Source organism: Nothobranchius furzeri, chromosome 2 (genome assembly GCF_043380555.1).
Source record: "Nothobranchius furzeri strain GRZ-AD chromosome 2, NfurGRZ-RIMD1, whole genome shotgun sequence".
Lineage (NCBI taxonomy): Eukaryota > Metazoa > Chordata > Actinopteri > Cyprinodontiformes > Nothobranchiidae > Nothobranchius > Nothobranchius furzeri.
The window spans coordinates 93,851,732-93,871,252 of NC_091742.1; the positions used below are offsets into that span (position 1 = coordinate 93,851,732).

A 19,521-nucleotide genomic window follows, 5' to 3' on the forward strand; every position below is an offset into this window, starting at 1 on the left:
TGGTCCGGGAACGCCTTGGGGTCCTGCCGGAGGAGCTGGTGGACAAGGCCGGGGAGAGGACGGCCTGGAGCTCCCTAATTGGGATGCTGCCCCCGCGACCCGGACCCGGATAAGCGGAGGAAGACGAAGATCCTTTGCATCATATGAGACTGAGTAACTACAGGAGCACCACTTGGTGCAAACATAATCATTTCCGTCTTAGACTCATTAATCTGGAGAAAATTACAACCCATCCACAATCATTAACCTCACGAAGACAACTCAGAGCTAAATCCTTAGCTTTAACAGGAGCATAGACCTGACAGTCATCAGCATAAAGATGGAAGTCAAGCTCATATTTCCTAAAGATGGCCCCAAGAGGGAGCAAACATAAAATGAAAGCAGAGGACCTACTACAGAGCTCTGTGGGACCCCATATTTCAGGGGAGCATACCTTGAGCAGAAGCTACCAATCTTAACAGTCACATACCTGTCAGCCAGGTATGAACTCATCCAGAAGAGCGCTGAACCAGAGACCAAAAAAAAATTCTCCAGTCGATTGAGAAGTATAACATGATCAAGAGTATCAAAAGCAGCGGTCAGATCTAAGAGTAATAAAACGACTGTCACCCACATCAGTATATTGGTAAATATCATTGAACACTCTCACAAGCGCAGTTTCAGTACTATGATTTGCTCTAAAAGCTGATTGAAAAACTTCTTAAACTTATTATTTCTCAAGGACCTTAGAAAGAAATAGCAGCGTAGAAATGGGTCGATGACTGGAAAATACCGAGATATCAAGACCGGGTTTCTTAAGGGCTGCACAATTATGGCAAAAATGATAACCACGATTATTTTGAATAAAATTGATATCTCGATTATTTAACACAATTATTCAGTAACTTTGATTAAAGTCATTTATTGAACATAACATTGACTTTTTAACATTTATCATCTGTAGCTTTACAGACATTTAGAAAAACTGACTTTTAATTCTCCCAAACTAAAAGTGTAACTTTGTGTAAAGTGCAACAACAACTGAAATGTACAAAAACACACTGTATTAAAATAGAATATATATATATATTTGCCATGAACTTCCACAACCTACTGAAACTACTTTCAATAGTAAAAAAAAAATGAAATGTAAAAGCTATTTATTTTCAATCATCCTTCATGAATCAAGGTCAAACATCACACGTTATTTTGAGGTATGTAAATCTTAGTGTGTGGTACCTGAAAAAAAAAATCCAGTAAGGCACCACTGATTGTAATAAATACTGTATACATAAAAAAGGACTCAAATAGTAACTTTGTCTTGAAATATAAAATATAAAGTTCAACAACTGAAAAGTACAGTGTATGAAAATAAAATAAATATAAAGAACATTTAGCCATGAAATTAATTCCACGACTTAAACTACTGATCTTTAAAAACTAAAATAGAAAACAAATGTGCATGCTCAAGTCCTTTACTTTTACACTGTTTCTTAATGTAAGGTTTTTAGCCAGAAAGACAAGCCTATTGACATGATCTGGCATCAGAGATGCACGCAGACAGGTGACAATATTGCCACCTGTGCTGAAGACCCGTTCCGAAGAGGCACTTGTGGCTGGGACGCAAATATATTTCTTCGCAAGGAGGGACAACTTTGGAAACTTCGGGGATTGCTTCCACCACTCCAGGGGGTCTTCCTCAGTGTCAAGAGTCGCTGCCTGGAGGTAGGCCTGTGGCTCTAAGGCTATGGCCTCGTCTGGATGCAAAGCAGGCCGCGCACCATCTGGAGAAGTGCCCTCAGGGACCTTGAAGAAACTGCCGAGGCCCTTCTTCCTCCTCTTCTTCTTAGCTTCTTCTGTGTCATCAGATTCAGCAGGCATCTGCATCACTGGAGTCTCCTTTAAGGGAAAAATTAGAGGTCAGAGTGTGGAAGAAAAAAACATGTTTTGTCTGTGTAGTACAACTATGATTTTAACATTAAAGCTTCAAATTAAATTATGATTTTACTACACACAAATCTGAATAAATGTATATTATAAATTATATTAGAATAGAATATAATTATTACCGTCATCTCCTTCATCTCTCTTGTCAATCTGGCTTTCACCGACTCCTGGCTGACTTCACTGCTGTACTTCATCTTGAACCTCGGGCCTAGGGCAGTGGCAATGTCTAGCAGCTCCTGGGTTGGTGGGTCATTGTATTTTTCATTTAGGTAGTCCAGAATTTTTTTCTTGATTGATTTGGAAAGATCTGTGTCATCATTTTGGTCTGCCAGGATTGAGTTATTGAAGAGATGTAGTGTTGGTTTCACCAAGGACACACTCACATATTTTTCACCAGAAAGAGCATCGGTGAAATCAACCAGAGGGCCCAGGGTCTTGCTCAAGGACATCAATGTCCTGCCATGTGGGGATGAAGTGCCGGGTTCCCCTGTCTTGAGAGAGGACCTGGGCAATAGCCTTCTGCTGCTCGAGGACTCTGGAAACCATTGCATGCCTTGAACCCCATCTTGTTGGACACTCAGTCTTTAGTGAGTGTTCAGGCAGACTCAGGGCCTTCTGCACCTTGGCCAGCTCCTTCTTCTTTTTCCAACTGTAGGAGAAGGTGCTGAACACCTTCTTGCAGACCCCAATTGCCCGATCAATCCTAGCATCTTTCATGGCTCTCTCTGTGATTGGGAAAAAAAGAACATTCTGTTAAGATATTAACTTTAATTTATTTGTTATAATGTATATATATAATCCAATCCACAGATAGGGCTATCATTTGTGTGTGTGAGAGAGAAAGAATATCTTTCAGATTACGTATTCATTCATATAATTAATTCATAACGGATTCATTTTGAATAAATAAATTACTAAACAAACAGTAACTTTGTCTTGAGATACAAAGTTTAACTGAAAAGTACAAAAATACACTGTATAAAAATAAACAGAATAAATATAAAGAACACTTTGCCACCTACTTAAACTACTGGCCTTTAGTTAAAGAATGAATCAAATGTCAAAGCAAGTTATATCACTCATGAATCAAAATCTCAAATATCACACTTAGGTGGGAAAAATCAAAAAAGGTAGGTAATGACTGTAAACAATTAAACAATAAAAATGTGATGGCCTCTGCATTTTCATGAAGGTTTTTTTTAGACATGCATAGCCTGAGGTTGCAAACACTGTATGGTAATTTTTGTCATTCAATTCTAATAATTACATCCGTAAATCATATCCAGCTTACCTATGGCCAAATGGAGTCTGTGTCCGAAGCACTGAAGCCTCATCCAGCCGTTGAGTTGAGCAGCCAGTGTTACGTTGCGGGCGTTGTCTGTGGTCATGCAGATGAGTTTCCCCTCATCTAGGTTCCAAGCAGCTATCGCTTGTCTCAGTCCAGCAACGATGTTCTGCCCTGTGTGATCCTCTGGAAATAAGACGTCTGTAGACATCTAGTTTCCATGTTGAAATCGGCATCTATAGAATGAACCGTGAGGTTCATATATGGTTCCATTGTTTGGCTTGACCACAGGTCGGTAGTGGTGACGAAATATTTAGCATTAGCAAGGTCCTTTAGAACGCCCTGGAGACACTCATCATAAAGAGCAGGGAGACACACTCGACTGAAATGATTTCGGGATGGCAAGTCGTACCTTTTATCTAAAGTCTCGACAAGTTTCTTGAATCCCACATTAGCTACGGTGTTAATGGAGCACTGGTCTTTGGCAAGGAAAAAAGCAATGGCGTTTGTTATTTCTTTGTGTCTTCGAGAGCTTGTGGGGTATTTAGTTATGTTGTAGAGGGTGTCCTCAATGGACGTTTGGGAAGTGGAAGCTGTCGGGGTTGAGACAGTTTTCTTCTCTACAGGGAGTGCAGAATTATTAGGCAAGTTGTATTTTTGAGGAATAATTTTATTATTGAACAACAACCATGTTCTCAATGAACCAAAAAACCAAAAAACTCATTAATATCAAAGCTGAATGTTTTTGGAAGTAGTTTTTAGTTTGTTTTTAGTTTTAGCTATTTTAGGGGGATATCTGTGTGTGCAGGTGACTATTACTGTGCATAATTATTAGGCAACTTAACAAAAACAAATATATACCCATTTCAATTATTTCTTTTTACCAGTGAAACCAATATAACATCTCCACATTCACAAATATACATTTCTGACATTCAAAAACAATACAAAAACAAATCAGCGACCAATATAGCCACCTTTCTTTGCAAAGACACTCAAAAGTCTGCCATCCATGGATTCTGTCAGTGTTTTGATCTGTTCACCATCAACATTGCATGCAGCAGCAACCACAGCCTCCAGACACTGTTCAGAGAGGTGTACTGTTTTCCCTCCTTGTAAATCTCACATTTGATGATGGACCACAGGTTCTCAAAGGGGTTCAGATCAGGTTAACAATGAGGTAGTAATGGGACGAACGACACTGGCGCGTCAGCACAGTGTTGACTGCACAAGAGTGAAACCCCGTATCAGTGAGTGAATCTCTTTAAGAAAATATCACGTGACCGACACAGGAAGTGTGTCGTTTGGATGCGCCGTGCCAAATTGTGTTTATAAGGAAACAAACTGTATCGACATGTTGCGGATTTGTTGGATAGAGTTTTGCTGTTGGATTTTGGATTTTTCCTTACCCTCACGCTCACTTTTCTCCGCTGACTTCATGGATCGTTCCAAGAAGTTTTCCCCAGTCTGGAATAATTTTGATCTTTTGACGCCAAAAAAAGTAAATTGTTTTCTCCATTTGGCAACGTTTACTGTTATTTCTGTATTTTAAATGTGTTTGTAGTCTTTCTCTGGTAAGAGGCTTAAATTGTTTTCAGATAAATTAACTATTTATTTTATTGTAGGTGAAGTGTCGGCTCTGCTCCACAGAGCTGTCTTACTCCAATAAGAGTACTTCATCAATGTTGAGGCATTATAGAGCTCAGCATGGCAATGATGAATTGGTAGATACCCCAGGTATGTTGAAATTATCACAAAAAAAAATCTGAATTGTCAAAAATAGTCCATTACACACAAAAGGCTAAATGAAACATGGCGCTGGAGTGACGGCAGCCTTTCCAAGTAGCTCTGCAACACCGGACTTTTTTCTTTTTTTTTTCTCTCTTTTTTCAGACTAGGATTTTAACCTTAGTGATACAAGATGGATAATGTACTATTCAAAACTTCTGGAACCAGCTCCCTCATCTATTCGAGAGCGGAACTGCTGACACTAAGAACAAAGGGACAGGTCGGCTTGCGACATAACATCCCGGCTGAGATAAAGAGGAGCTACAGAGGCTGTAAGGCCGGAGCGAGGAAAGCGGATCACTGGAGGCGATTTAAACCATCAATCCCGACAGTGATAATGGGCAACGTGAACTCGCTACAGAATAAAATGGACGAACTGTGTGCCTTGAATACCCTCCGACTATACCGTGAGTGCAGTCTGTTTATCTACACGGATACGTGGCTAACCGAGCTAACGCCACAGGCTAACATAGACCTAGGCGGTTTCACATCTGTAAGAGCCGATAGGGACACGCAGGCCAGTGGTAAAAGCAGAGGTGGGGGACTCATTGTCTATGTTAACAACAGATACTGCAACCCTAGACACGTCTCTGTCAAAGTTTCGGTATACCGTCCGGATTTGGAGCTGCTAGCTGTTAGCTTGCGGCCATATTATCTACCTCGGGAGTTCAGTCATGTGATCTGTGTGTGTGTTTACATTGCTCCGGGGGCCGACGCAGACCCAGGGTGGCTCTGTATGCAGAACACCAAGCTAGCGCTAGGACAAGGGCTAGCAGGCTGCCAGCACTGTGACTCTGACTCCGTCATGGGCCCCCTGGACACACCTGCCGCAGTCTACCCAACCGCATCCAACCATCGCTACTTTGATGAGAATGTTTGCCAAGGGCTTCCGAAAGCTTACACTGACGGATGCGCCTACCTTCACGAAGGCCAGCTCCGTGCTGGGGTTGGAGTCGTTTGGGTGGACTGTGACACCAAGCAACCAAATCACTACCGGTTGGGCCAAAAGTCTAGTCAGTACGCCGAAATCGCTGCAGTGTTGATAACCCTCCAGCAGGCGGCAGCCTTGGACATCACTCACATCGTCCTTTGCTCAGATTCAAACTACGCTAGACACAGCTTCATTTCTCACTTCCCCATGTGGAAGGAGAACCACATGAAAACTGCCAGGAACAGAGACGTGAAACACTCGGAGTTGTTCCTAGCGTGTGATCTGCTCACCACCGAGAAAGGCATAATGGTCTACTGGAAAAAGGTCAAAGGTCACTCAAGGACCCTAGGTCCGGAGAAAGATGGTAATGACGAAGCTGACCGCCTTGCTAAGCTTGGTGCTGACCAGGGAACCTGCTGGGAATTCAAAGACGAGTGGCTTCCGCCCAAGGCCGTTCACGAGGTCTGCGCGAATACTCGTCGCCATGCTAAACAGGCAGACGAACCTCGGACCGTTGGGGTACCCGTGTTTCTAGGCAGACAACCACAGGACGCGGACCTAGTCACCATGCAGGAACAAGATCCTGACCTGAAGCTCATCCGCGAGCTTCTCCAAAAGGGCCCGATGTCTGAACAACCGTCACCACCTACTGGCGCAAGCCGAGATTTGGTAACCCTGCATCGTCAGCTCGCACACCTGAAACTACAAAACGATTTGTTAGTTTACATGCGTGACGACCACAGCCCGCCTCGCTGGGTTGTTCCACTCTACCACAGAGGAGTAATGTCCAAAGACGTACACAGCTATGTCCAAGGCTGCCTCATCTGTGCCCAGTTTCAACCCTCCCAGCCGCTTGCTAGAGCATCACTGCAACGCAGGGGAATAACCTTCCCTTGGTCTCACCTGCAGATCGACTGGGTTGGACCGGTTCCAAAATCGGCAAGAGGAAACAAATATAGGCTAACTGTAACTTGCAGTTTCACAAAGTGGGTGGAGTGCCTTCCAGTGCCAAACGACACAGCCGTCACAACCGCTGTACTACTGATTAACCACGTTTTCAGTCGATGGGGACTTCCACTCTGCATTGACTCTGACCGGGGAACTCATTTCACATCCAGTGTAATGACGTCCCTGTTTGAACTTCTGGGAGTGGAAGTTAAGTTCCACCTCCCCATCACCCACAGTCATCCGGACAGGTCGAACGGATGAACCGCACGGTCGTCTCCATGCTCAAGAAGTACGTCTGCTCCACCGGGAAGGACTGGGACATTAAGCTCCCTCTGGTCTTGATGGCCATACGGTCCACTCCCCAGAGATCCACGGGGGTTACGCCCTTTGAGATGATGACCGGCAGACTGATGACTCTACCACTGCACCTCCTGTATCACCCAGAGGATGTCAGTGTTGCCACTGCCTATACCGCTCATCAGTATGTGGCAGACTTGAAAACACACCTCAGAGCTACGTTTGCGCACGCTCAGAAGAAACTGGAGACCAACGTAGAAGGCGCTAAAGCCTACTACGACCAAAAGACAACCAACCGCGAATACGAGGTGGGTGACAAAGTATTCTACTTCCGGTTCGCCCAACCAGCAGGCAGAGCTAAGAAGTTCTGGTCCTGCTGGTCAGGACCATTTGAGATCGTGGCAAAACTCTCTCCAGTTGCATACAGGTTACGCATCACCAAAGCAAGACAGGAGCCTGTCTACAAATGGGTGCATGCAAACCAAATCAAACCCTACGTCAAACCATCCCCGCAGGAACAGAGACCAGACTCCCCGCAGGAGGTAGACGTAGTCTCCACATAGTTCTATGCATGGAAATGGAAAGGGGGAAAGTGCACGTTTAACCCACTAACATGTACTAACCGACAAAGAACCAGCCCGCCCGCCCGCCGTCCCTTTCACTAACCAAGAAACACTCCTCCTCCTAGACCGCTAACAGGAAGTACTTACTAAAACCTTACAGGGTACTCTTGTACCTGTCAACCTACACTCTGCTCTGATTAATGAATCTCTAGTGCACTCCAGACTTTGTCTGAAACCATACATCATGATATTGTGTACACACGAGTGGTGAGAGATTTGATGCAGGACCTGCTCAGGGAAGTAAGTTCCACGCTGGACAGCTTGGTTGAAGGTTGCATTCCCACGTACTTGGTACCACTAGACCTGCTCAAAGATTGCTTGACAGCTGCTACTAGGGCTGTCGCGGTAACCGCAAAAATGAAATATCGCAATATAAAGAAGCCCACCGCGCTGCATCATGGGCCACCGCGATTACTGAACTTGATTCAACTCAATGATGCATGTTGAGAAGGATGGCTGCACTGGTATCAATACGAAACGTTACTTCGCTCCTTTGGGAGCACTTTGGTTTTCAGTATGTCAGCTGCTGCGCAGCCAGAGTCCTTAGCCGAGACAGGGCTGCCACCAGCGGATAAAAAAAAAAAAAAAAAAAAAAAGCTCGGAAACCTGCTGAAGTCCCGGACAAGCACTGCTTCTGCAACCGTCCCGAAGAGAGTTTGAGCCGAGCTGGAGCTCACTCGCTACCTGCAGGAGGAATGCATCCACCCTAAAGAAACCCCCCTGACATGGTGGAGCAACAAGCGGGAGAGATTCCCTTTGCTCGCCAGTCACACGCAAGTACGTGTGTGTTAGTGCAACGAGCGCACAATCCGAGAGGGTTTTCAGTGTTGCTGGAAATGTTGCCACCCCTCTCAGATCATCTCTCAAACCGTATATGGTTAACATGCTGGTTTTCCTTGTGGGTAACAAGGACGTGACCGAGCTATAAAGCACCGTCATTCGTGTGTGAAAGTGAAATGATAGTGCCCCGCGCCCGGTACATGTAATTTTTTATGCTTGATTTTAAACAACTAAACAAAACGGGGACTTGTTTCTTATTTGATAGACGCTGCAGCCAAATTTGCATTTAAAAGTTTAACCTTCTCCTGAATTTTGTTGTTTTTAAGTTCAGTCGGACTCCGACTGTCGGAGAAACAAACGTTACTGCGATCTGTGTTGTTACTGCCCTTTGATCTGCATTCAGTAAAGTGTTATAAAAGAAGGCACGGCAATTTTTAACCTTTTTTAAATGTGTAAACATTATGTTTAGATAGTACTGCAATTAAAAGAAGGGCTGCAATAATATCGCACACCGCAATATTAAGCCACCCTGAATCACCGCAGGGGGAATTCCTCAACCGCGACAGCCCTAGCTGCTACCCCCTCTAACGTACACCTTTCACAAATCCACCTAGCGTACAGCCTAGGCAGTGCAATTCCCATTCACGTTGATGCAGAAAAATTAGAACTCGGTTTCCTGTTAAATGTTCCCATAATTGAGACACCTCACATCTATAGGCTTACGTCTATGCTAAACGTTGGTATTTGAAAGGACGGTAGGCATTTCCACCTTGAACTAGACACCTAGCACTCCATCATCTCAACCTCGAACAGCATGATTCAGAGATTGAGATCATGGACGCTTTCCAGGGTTATAACTTTACCATCGATTTTGAAATTGACCAACAACTACTGATTGAAGGAACCAAACTTGTTAAGTTCACACAAACCCCGCGTGAACTTACTCTGACGCCCATGAATAGATACCCAAGACGCTACATAGACACAGATTATACCACCTTAATCTGCACATTGGTCGCCCAGGGGATGGGATGGCTCGTCACGGCCGTGATAGCTTATTCCGCCTACAGGCGTGTTAAGAAACTCCAAGATAAGATGCACCTGCTCACCTACGGTGTACCTCGTGACAGCGTTCGGAGAGAATCCAAGCGTGAATGTACCACGCCTGTCTAAAGGGGGTGAGCAACATTTTCTTTGTTATTCTGTAACCCTATGAGTAGTTTCACTTTAGTTACCTCACATTTTTATCTGAGTGTTGCATTATGTCACATTCTTTATAAGCTACACACTGAAAGTATTACTTAAGAAAGTATTTTATGAGACCTCAAGGTTGCTATGAATTTTCTTGGATGTTATGATATGCTTTTTTTTTGGGGTTTCTGTATTTTTGTTTCTTCCTTGGTCACATTTTAGCTAGTGGTTATGTGCCGGCCCAGCTCAGTCTGTCAATGACTCTGTCTGCCGCACCAGCACATTGTAGTACCTCTTAGTATATGGTCCTTGTTTTAGCCCAAAGACTGTCCTGATCCACCCTTTGGACCAAAAAGGGGGGAATCTTGGGACCACATAGGTCAATGCACGTTTGCGAACTATGGACCTCGTACATTACCGCGTGCTCCATGAACTGAACTGTATGGCCGGCGGTGAGATGCCCCTTTATCCCTGACGGATGCCCTTGTGTCCCCTCGTGGAGTCAACCGCCCACCGACCTTCCTCCTTCTACTACTACCTTTCGCATGGACGACATCATCATTGCGTACCACCTGCATGGGTGGCTTCTTCTCGTTATGCGCGTGGGGACTATCCCGTTTCCTATCCTCTTTTGTTTTGTGCCTGACCAGGATCCAAGACAAAGACAAAGACCAAAGGCGCCAGGATCCAAGACAAAGACCAAAGACAAAGGCATCCAAGGAGACCAACGTTCCTAAGGGACAAACCCACCTGTGCTTCCGACAATCAAGTCGACCGACAACCAAGTCGAACAACATCATGAGGGACACACCCATCTGTGCTTCCGACGATCGAGCTTTGGGCGCGATCCCCGAAACCAAAAGGGGGAATGTTGAGGGTCTGACCTCATGAGGAAATTACTGTGCAGTGATTTCCAAAGACTGTGCTAAATATTGCTTTAAAGAGCATATTCCATCATCAGCGCCAGAGACACTTCATTTTCCATGATGCTTTGCTCACGGAAGCAAGGTGATGATGTCACCACAACAACAGCTCCAGCGTCTCTGTAAAAGGAGAGAAAGTAAGGTCTGTTTGTTTATTATTTGTTTAATCTGGGTTTAGTCGTCAGCTCTGGCCAGGCTGGTAGACTTCTCTTTTAGATTAAATAATTTAAGAGTGACCTTTGTTGTTTTGTTAACTTTTGAAGTTTTAAGTTCAGTTCACTGTGAGTTTAAGTTACTAAGTGTTCGGAAAGTTGAGAACTGGACACACTCAGTTCTCCTGTGTATGCGAGAGGGAGGGGAGAGCCCCCCCCCCCCCACACACACTCACAGCTTACAGCACACAGCTCATTCCTCCAGCCTTATCAGACACACACTCCCTGCACACCTGCTCAGCAGAACAGAGGATCCCTTACACACACACACACACACACACACACACACACACACACACACACACACACACACACACACACACACGGTCTGATGTCAAACACACATCTCCAATTATCTCACATTGTTTTGCATTATTAATCTCCTTGTTTAATTAAATGTTATAAAATTCAGATTTTGTCTCCAGTAAACTTCGTGTCGATGCAAAATCTTTGCTCCTAGGATTCCACAACTTCAAGAAAGACTGATAAGAGTTTTGGATTCAATTTTTCCCCGGTTAAAGGGGATGGTGCCCCGTAGATACCTAAAAAGTATCTTAATTAATTAATAACTCGGTAAATATTCCCATATTACAGAATTTATTGAAGAATCCAAAAGTAAGTAAAACTTACAAATTACTCGCTTCCTAATTACCCCAACAGCAGGTCAGATCCACGGTGTGTAAAGTCCACTCATGGAGGGAACAGGAAGGGAAACCACTGAAGAACCAGGATAAACAAACCCGAGGAAACATGGACAGAGACACAGCGCTGCCCCGTGGCCAGGCGGGAATGTGGAAACGGACCTGTGGCTATTCCAAACACAGGCGCCATCTTGTTAGCGGCCAGAAGCAGAGTATGGGTGGGATGAGGCTGGCCCATACTCTGGAACAGCAGCTGCTATGTGTGGACTCTCATGTGATTTGTTTATTTACATTTGTAGTAAACCTTTCTCCACACTCATCATGACTAAATGATTTAGGTTTCTTCTGGACTTTCCTGCACGAGTCTACATGTTGCTTCACTCTAACACATTTCTTATGAACCAAACAGCCTGAAGACCTTATTGCTGGATGACTTGTCTCCCTCACGTGTCTCTGGAGAGACCACTTGTGAAGAACTTGTTGACAGACTTACCATCTGACTCAGAAGACCTGCTCTCATTCCAGTCATCATCTTCATCTCCAGTTTCAGACCCAGAGTCTGACAGCTCAGAGTCCAGATTCACATCATCATCATCATCATCATCATCATCATCTTCATCATCATCATCATCTTCATCATCTCCACTAACTTCAGTCTCTGAAGAATCAGATGTTTGTTCATGAGGGGTGAGATCTGGGTTCCTGCTAGTTCCTGCTCCTCCACCAGTTTCTGCTGCCATCTGGTCAGCTGAGCTGCTGGTTGGAACATCTCTGTCTTCTATTTGCTGCTGATGAAGCTGTGAGACCAGAGGTTTCTCTTCATCATCCTCACTCTTTATAGAAACAGCAGTAACAGGAAACCCGACAGCTTCAGTCTCCTCCTTCAAACAGAGATGCTCTCCCTCCAGACTGGTCCAGAGCTCCTCCTGTTCCTCCTTTATGTGGAGGTGTTCTGGGTCCTGCTGGTCCACACCAGCACTCTGTTCTTCAGGAGCTTCTTCTTTAACCAGCACCAGCTGTGGAACATCTGTAGGACACACAGACACATGATGTTACAGACCACCATACCTTTATATGTACACCATGAGTGATACTGGCTACATGATGTGGGAAAAAGGAACAAGAACATGAACTTCATTTAGATAAAAACAGATTTCTACTTTAGGAACAATAAAAACTTCCATCACAATCAGCGTGTTTGTTTCTGACCAGAACTTCTAAGCCTCCTACTCACAACCCAAGCTTTAGATCTGAAGCTTATGTGAGGAGAAACGTCTCCAAGATAAAATCAGCAACTATTCAGTCAAAAGGAAAATGAATAAACACTTAGATGTAGCTACTGTCAGTAACAATCTTTCACTTTTAAGCTCTCAGCAGGCTAGAGCACTACAAAGCAAAGGAATCTTACTAATTAGCATTTTGGGAGATTTATTGTTATTATTATTATTATTATTAGTAGTAGTGGGTTACTTAGTGACTGAGCAGTGGGCGGAGCCTGTTGTTTTCTACTCATTGTATTATTTTTCAGCGTTTTATTGTGATTCCTTTCGTGACCTCGGTCTGGGACACGTGCTGTATGAATAAACTTGGTTCTTCTTCCACCACAGAGAAAGGCTGCTCTTCCAGCATCATGAACTTCCTTATGGTCCGGTTATTAGCTGAGCCTTCTGACGCTCATACAGACGGGTGTTGGTGAGCGTAGCTGCGTCTGACTGGGAGGTGTTGATCTCTGCAGCGATCCCTGGAAACTCACCTCACTCCACCCAGACTGTGTTCTTTACGTCGTATTAAACCAGCTGTAATCAGCTTCCCCAGGAGCTGAAGCTTTTCATTGCAGGACTCAAAGCTTACATCACTCTTGCAGACGGAGTTAAAGTTAGGCGGACATGTTGTTTTACATTGTTGCTGCTGTCCTGCACAGCATGAAGGAAAAGGGGAGGAAGAAAGTATTTCTATGGCGCCTCTCAAGATAAAAATCATGAGGTGCGTCACAAAAACAAAAAAAAATGTAAAAATATAAAAAAGCATTTAGAAAATGTTTAAAAGTATTATAAAATGAGCAAAAATAGGCAATTGGGATTTAAAAGAAAAAAATGTTAAGAAAGAGAGAGAGTGAATAGGAAAGAGGGAAATCAGTGGATCCTGAGGAAGGTGGAATAGGTGGGGAGAGCAGAATAAAGAGAGAGAGGTGAAGAAGGTCATACAAAAGCCATCTTGAACAAGTGAGTCTTCAGCTGCTTTTTAAAGGAGACCACTGAGTCCACTGTTCTCAGGCTCAGGGGGGGAGAGTTCCAGAGTCTGGGGGCCACAGCAGCAAATGATCTGTCACCTTTGACCTTTAGCCTGATGCGTTGCACAACCAGTAGGCTTTGATCACTGGACCTCAGGGACCTGCTGGGAGTGTAGGGACTAAGAAGATCACCAATGTAAGATGGTGCTTGTCCATGTAAGGCCCTATAGACCAGAACCAGGATCTTGAAATGAACCCTGAAGTTGACTGGCAGCCAGTGAAGCTGGAGGAGAAGCTGGGTGATGTGGGTGTATTTGGCGGACTTGGTCAGAAGCCGAGCACAGGCGTGCTGAACCACCTGTAGACGGTTCAGGGAGGTTCTGCTCAGACACGTGAAAAGAGAGTTACAGTAGTCTAAGCGTGAGGAGGTGAAGGTGTGGAGAACTGTCTCAAGTTCAGAGCGGGACAGAATGGGACTCAGCTTAGCAATGTTCCTGAGATGGAAGAAGGAAGAGCGAACAAGAGAACTGACATGAGAATCCAGGGTGAGAGCTGGGTCAAAGGTCACACCAAGATTCCTGACGGAAGGTTTGGTGTGAGAAGCAAGCTGACCAAGAGAGTCTCTGACTTTGGGAACCAGCTTGTCTGGAGCACAGATGAGGATCTCAGTCTCATCTTCATTCAGCTGAAGAAAGCTCCCAGCCATCCAGGTTTTGATAGAGTCTAAGCAGGTGTGTAACAGCTGCAGCTTAGACATCTCATGGGGCTTAAAGGAGATGTACAGTTGGATTTCATCTGCATAAAGATGGTAGGAGATTCCTTTGAAGGAGCTCAGAATGTGCTGAAGAGGAAGCAGATAGAGGAGGAAGAGCAGAGGCCCCAGCACAGAACCTTGTGGGACACCATGGGTAAGAGAGGTGGTGGAGGACCTAAACTTGGAGACGGCCACAGAAAAGGAGCGCTCAGAGAGATAAGAGGAGAATCACTCCAGAGCAGATCCTGATAGGCCTACCCAGTCTCTCAGCCTCTCCAGTAGCAGGTGATGATCAACAGTGTCAAAGGCTGCAGTCAGGTCCAGCAGGACCAGAACAGAACAGTCCCCTGCATCACTGTGAGTCAGAAGGTCATTAGAGACCCTAAGAAGAGCTGTTTCAGTAGAATGAGCTCTACGAAAACCTGACTGGAAGCTATCATAGATGTTATGTTCATCAGGAGCAGCTGTGAGTTGTTTAGCCACAACCTTTTCCAAGATCTTGGAGATGAACGGAAGTTTAGAGATGGGTCTGAAGCTGCTATGGAGAGAGGGGTCAAGACTCGGTTTTTTAAGAAGCGGGTGGATTACAGCGTTCTTAAAGTAAGCAGGGACCTGACCAGAGACCAGAGAAGCATTAATTATAGAGAGCACGCTGGGACCGATGGACTGAAAAGCACTTTTAAACAAAGATGAGAGTAAGATGTCGAGGGGGCATGCAGAGGTCTTCATAGAGTTAACTAGTTTGGGTAACTCAGGCAAAGAAACAGGAGCAAAGGGGAAGAACCCCAAGTGCTGCACACAGGGTTCACACAGGTGTTGCTTGTATGATCAGAACATCCCAAACTAATGCCAATGTAGATACACAATAAACAACTTGTATTAAAGGGACATCCTGCAATGCCCTGGTCCTGTAGAATCAGCCCTGGCATTTTTACTGTGATTGCCTGTTTTTCTGTAAAATCACAGAAAAAGAGAGGTGCTCAGGTCGAGCAGGCTGCTTCATGCGCGTTCATGCTCAGGCATAGCCCGTAGCATTTGCTATCCGTTGCTTTAGCAGCAGAGAGAGGTAGTCGATGGTGCCAACTCAGCAACTTTGTCGCTGTTCCTAACGCCTAGTGACGAACCTAGCTACATTTCTGAGGACCCTTAGCTACTTTCTGTATAACTTTCTTCAAGATATTTCCCGCAAATTAGCAACAAAATAGCAATTTTCGCTCCGAACCGTTCTTTGGTTTGACGTTGTTTCAGGTGTCATCAAGGATATAGAAGTTACCGATGCTTTAAATGTAGCTGGTGCTTTAGCTCACCTAGTAAGATGTCTGACTCTCATGCAGAAGACCTGGGTTTGATTCTGGATGAGAACATAGTTTTTTTTAGAGTTTCTTTTTTACATTAATGGTATATTTTTGTACAGTAAGATGCCCAAATTTTTATTTGAGACTCGCCGAACGGCATTGAATTCACAGATAAAAAAAGATGTGGGTTCAACTTTCATTTTGGAACAATTTTTCAAGCAAGGGAAGGGAATGATCTGAGCATGCAGGAGGACTGACCCATCATAAACCTTTGTCGGCTGTGCTGAAGAGAAAGGTACAGAACCACATTATTTAATTAATTAGCTGCGTCTTCTCCTGTCCTCTGTCCTCCGGGCCACACACACACACACACACACACACACACACACACACACACACACACGGGACTGTCTCAGCTGTTATTTGCGTTAAGGAGTGTGCACGTACAGCATGCGTGCCTCGTGCACGAGCCTACTACTGAAGCTGCCGTTACGCTTTTGGCCTGAGGGGGCAATCGCGAGCATAACAATTCAAAACTCCGTTAAGTCCCTTTAAGTACTGATGAGCTATCTGCAGTGGAACAGGACCAGCTGGCATCCTCACACCAAAAGGAGGAACGGGTGTCTTTTATAAACCAGCCAGGCACTAACTGGTGTGTTTCCATTACCGAAACTTCCCAGTATGACCGTCTCCACTTCACCGGAGCCAGCCGAACCGGTCGTTTTCCAGACCTTTTGAGAGTCTTTGCAGGTTCTGTGGCCTCACCCAGATCACCCGCGGGCAAACCGAGTTCTAACCAGAAGCATCTGTCAGCATTCATTCTGGACAGTTTTACTTATTTATGCTTCTTTGTGAGAAATGTCCTCATGTCCCCATGTCTGTGGAGGGATCAGACATGGACACTGCTTATTATGGGATAGCAATGGCACTGACTCCTCCTCCAGCTTCGACAAGCCTGTATCACTTTGGTTCGTTTGGTCATTTATTAGATAGAGAGCGAGAGAGACAGAGAGAGAGAGAGAGAGAGAGAGAGAGAGAGAGAGAGAGAGAGAGAGAGAGAGATTGTCTGCTCACACAAGAGAGAGGATCGGAGGACGCTCCTCCAAACACATTATTATTTTCATAATTTCATTATTGTTTCTCCTGGAAACGCTCAGTCCGACCGAGTGTTGTTTTCATGATGATAAACTGATGTTAAATTCAGCTTAAAGAGAAACTGGGAGGAAGCTTTGGTTCATTTTAAGTTACAGGAGGTCTTGTTTCCGATCTGCTCCTCCAGAGACAGCATGGACATGAGGGTCACATGGTGAGGGTCACACAGGACAGGTTAGTGGAAAGGTTTGTAGTTAGCTGGTTAGTGAAGGAGATCCATCAGCTGGGTAATTTAATCCTAATCCAGCCTTCTGCTGGTGTTATTATCAGAAAGAATAAAACACACATCTTAAATATTATTGGAAGTTTAGAATTTGTTTTATGTTTTATTATTTTCTGCATCAAACAGAACTTGATTCATTCTCCAACATTTCAGAAATGAACCGCTGGGTTCAAATAAAATAACAAACTAAGTCAAACATTTCATTTGGTGTTATTTCTGACGCCCTTCAACTGCGGCATAAATATTGGACTCTAACCCCGGCTTTCCACAGGAGCCGTCAGCAGCACGTCATAGCTGCTGATAGGAACCGCTGTGGTCAACAGAACCTTTTCCACCGGAGCCATCAGCAGCCGTCAGCAGCGCGAGTCGGCCGCGTCTCAGGAGCAGCATGTTGCGGCCTTTACGCGCCGGTTCTATTTTCTACGCGCGACGCCTCTGAAACGGGTCAAGTTCGACATTTTTGGGAAAGGAAAGACAGGAAATCGGACGCGGAAAAGGAGAGAAGCTACAGAGATTTTCAGAATAAAGAACGTACTGCCTTTTGGTTGCTTTACCTTTAAAAAATGTTACTAACTGTGCATCCCCGTGAGAAGTTATCACCTAGCTAGCGGTCTCCTTTGTTTTTCAGGTCCGTATTGGCGATTATAAAACGGACAGAATATAAAACACAAACCATGTTGTAGTTTTCTCCTGCTTGTTGTTGTGTTTACTGACGAAGTCACTCGTGTGACTTCGTGCTCGGTCGGTGACAGCTGCTCCCCTGCTGCTTCGCGTCTCGTGGGAAGGGCCAAGTAGCAGCTTACGCGAGCAAGACGTGCTGCTGCAGTAACGTGCTGCTGACGGCTCCCGTGGAAACCCGGGGTGAAGCTGCTCAGAGACATTAAACACTCATATATGAACCCATTATGTATTGTATTATTACATTATGTGTCCTGTAGGTTTTCAGTACTTTTTTAGATTTTGTGAGTTTTTGCAAAGCGTGTTTTTCTCAGCCTGAGGCGTGGTGCTGAACAAGGAAACAGATGTTTTACTTTGTTAAATCTTCTTAAATGTTTAACATGTTTTGTCCTAACCTGTTGTGAATGGAGAGCTTTTGAGGGATGGCAGGTTGTGTCAATTAAGTTTTTGATACAAACTAAAAATAAATAAAAAGCAATTATCTGACATCTTCTATTTATCGATAAAAACAAATCAATATGAAATAATCGTGATGCATCGGGATATCGAATCAAATTGAATCATTGACCCAATAATCGAATCGAATCAGGAGACAAGTGAAGTTTCACACTCCGTCCTTCCTTCCAGAGGATCAGAAAGAAAATGATCTGCGCATGTGCGTGCAGCATGATCACGCTACCCCCATTGACCAATCAAACCTTTTGTGGGTTTTCACAAGTCCATTATTTGAGATAGCCACCGGAGCTACATAAAGGGCGACCGCTCCTTCCGCCATCCTGCCGCATTTCGGCCGCTGAGCTCGGCTGGCACTGGCAGGCAGCGTCGCACTCACACATGGCTTCTCGCACCACTTGTGTTGCATTCAAGGAACATTGGAACTCTATGATGAGTTCAATAACGTAGCACATTTCAAACTTTTATAAAAAACAGAATAATACTGTAAGTCATTGGCAGTTTGCATGTAACATTTCTGAATACTAAAAACGGCCTGCTTCTTTTTACACAAAAGTACTAAAAACAACAAAACCAAACACAAATAAAATATATATATATTATCTGTTAGGTCAATACATAGCACTGAATGACAACAGAAGAATACATCTCAAGGCACTTGAAAACTACAAGAGCAAATTTCATTTTAATTCAGTCAAACATACATTCCTATCAATTTAATATTTTTGTGTTTACGAGTTCCATTCTCTTCAGACAAAATAGAAACATTCCTTCCATTTTTTGTGCCATCTCTCCTTGATGTTTTAAAGGCTGCTGTTTTGTGTTCTATGGGTTTTTTTATTTTAATAAAATAATAAAAAATAAATTAAATAATTTTTTAATAAAATCACGTGGGTTTTATTTGATTCACTACAAGACCGGTGACATCATGACGCAAACGTGGTGTCGTCATCACACAAACCAGCTGACGTCATTGTGTCGTATGCAAATTAGCACGTGATGTCATCTGGCGACTTTTGGGGGGAACTTCAGCAACTTTCAGTAAAAAACATTTGGAAACACTGCTTGGGCGGTGCAGAAAGGTTGAGAAACACGTTTCAACACCGGTGCGGGTTTCAATTAGCAACAGGAGAGCGAGCGAGCGAGAGAGAGAGATTTTGACGGAACATTTTTCTGATCATTCCAACTGAT

General features: G+C 44.2%; 3 protein-coding genes across 3 annotated transcripts in view; 1 reads left to right on the forward strand and 2 right to left on the reverse strand.

Annotated features, from left to right (window-relative positions):
• Positions 1–19,521, forward strand: part of LOC129163068 (zinc finger protein 420-like) — a 348,176-nt gene that overhangs the window by 294,314 nt on the left and 34,341 nt on the right. The gene's annotated exons all lie outside the window — the stretch shown is intronic.
• Positions 1–19,521, reverse strand: part of LOC139066309 (zinc finger protein 235-like) — a 43,234-nt gene that overhangs the window by 11,212 nt on the left and 12,501 nt on the right. Inside the window, exon 6 of the mRNA XM_070548753.1 lies at positions 12,039–12,572. Coding sequence (XP_070404854.1) covers positions 12,039–12,572 — 534 coding nt within the window. The remainder of the gene's footprint in view (positions 1–12,038; positions 12,573–19,521) is intronic.
• LOC139066173 (E3 SUMO-protein ligase ZBED1-like) lies at positions 1,096–6,250 on the reverse strand. The gene is made up of 2 exons (XM_070548339.1): positions 2,049–6,250; positions 1,096–1,878 (listed from the first exon to the last, which is right to left on the reverse strand). The coding sequence occupies exons 1-2, from the start codon at positions 2,475–2,477 to the stop codon at positions 1,420–1,422; spliced, it is 888 nt and encodes a 295-aa protein (XP_070404440.1). The 5' UTR covers positions 2,478–6,250; the 3' UTR covers positions 1,096–1,419.

Excerpts from the sequence above, each read along its gene's own strand:
- LOC139066173 (XM_070548339.1), bottom strand. The coding sequence starts at position 2,477 with ATGCAATGGTTTCCAGAGTCCTCGAGCAGCAGAAGGCTATTGCCCAGG. Across the intron at positions 1,879-2,048 it reads GAGAGATGAAGGAGATGACG|GAGACTCCAGTGATGCAGAT; the intron begins GTAATAATTATA and ends TTTCCCTTAAAG.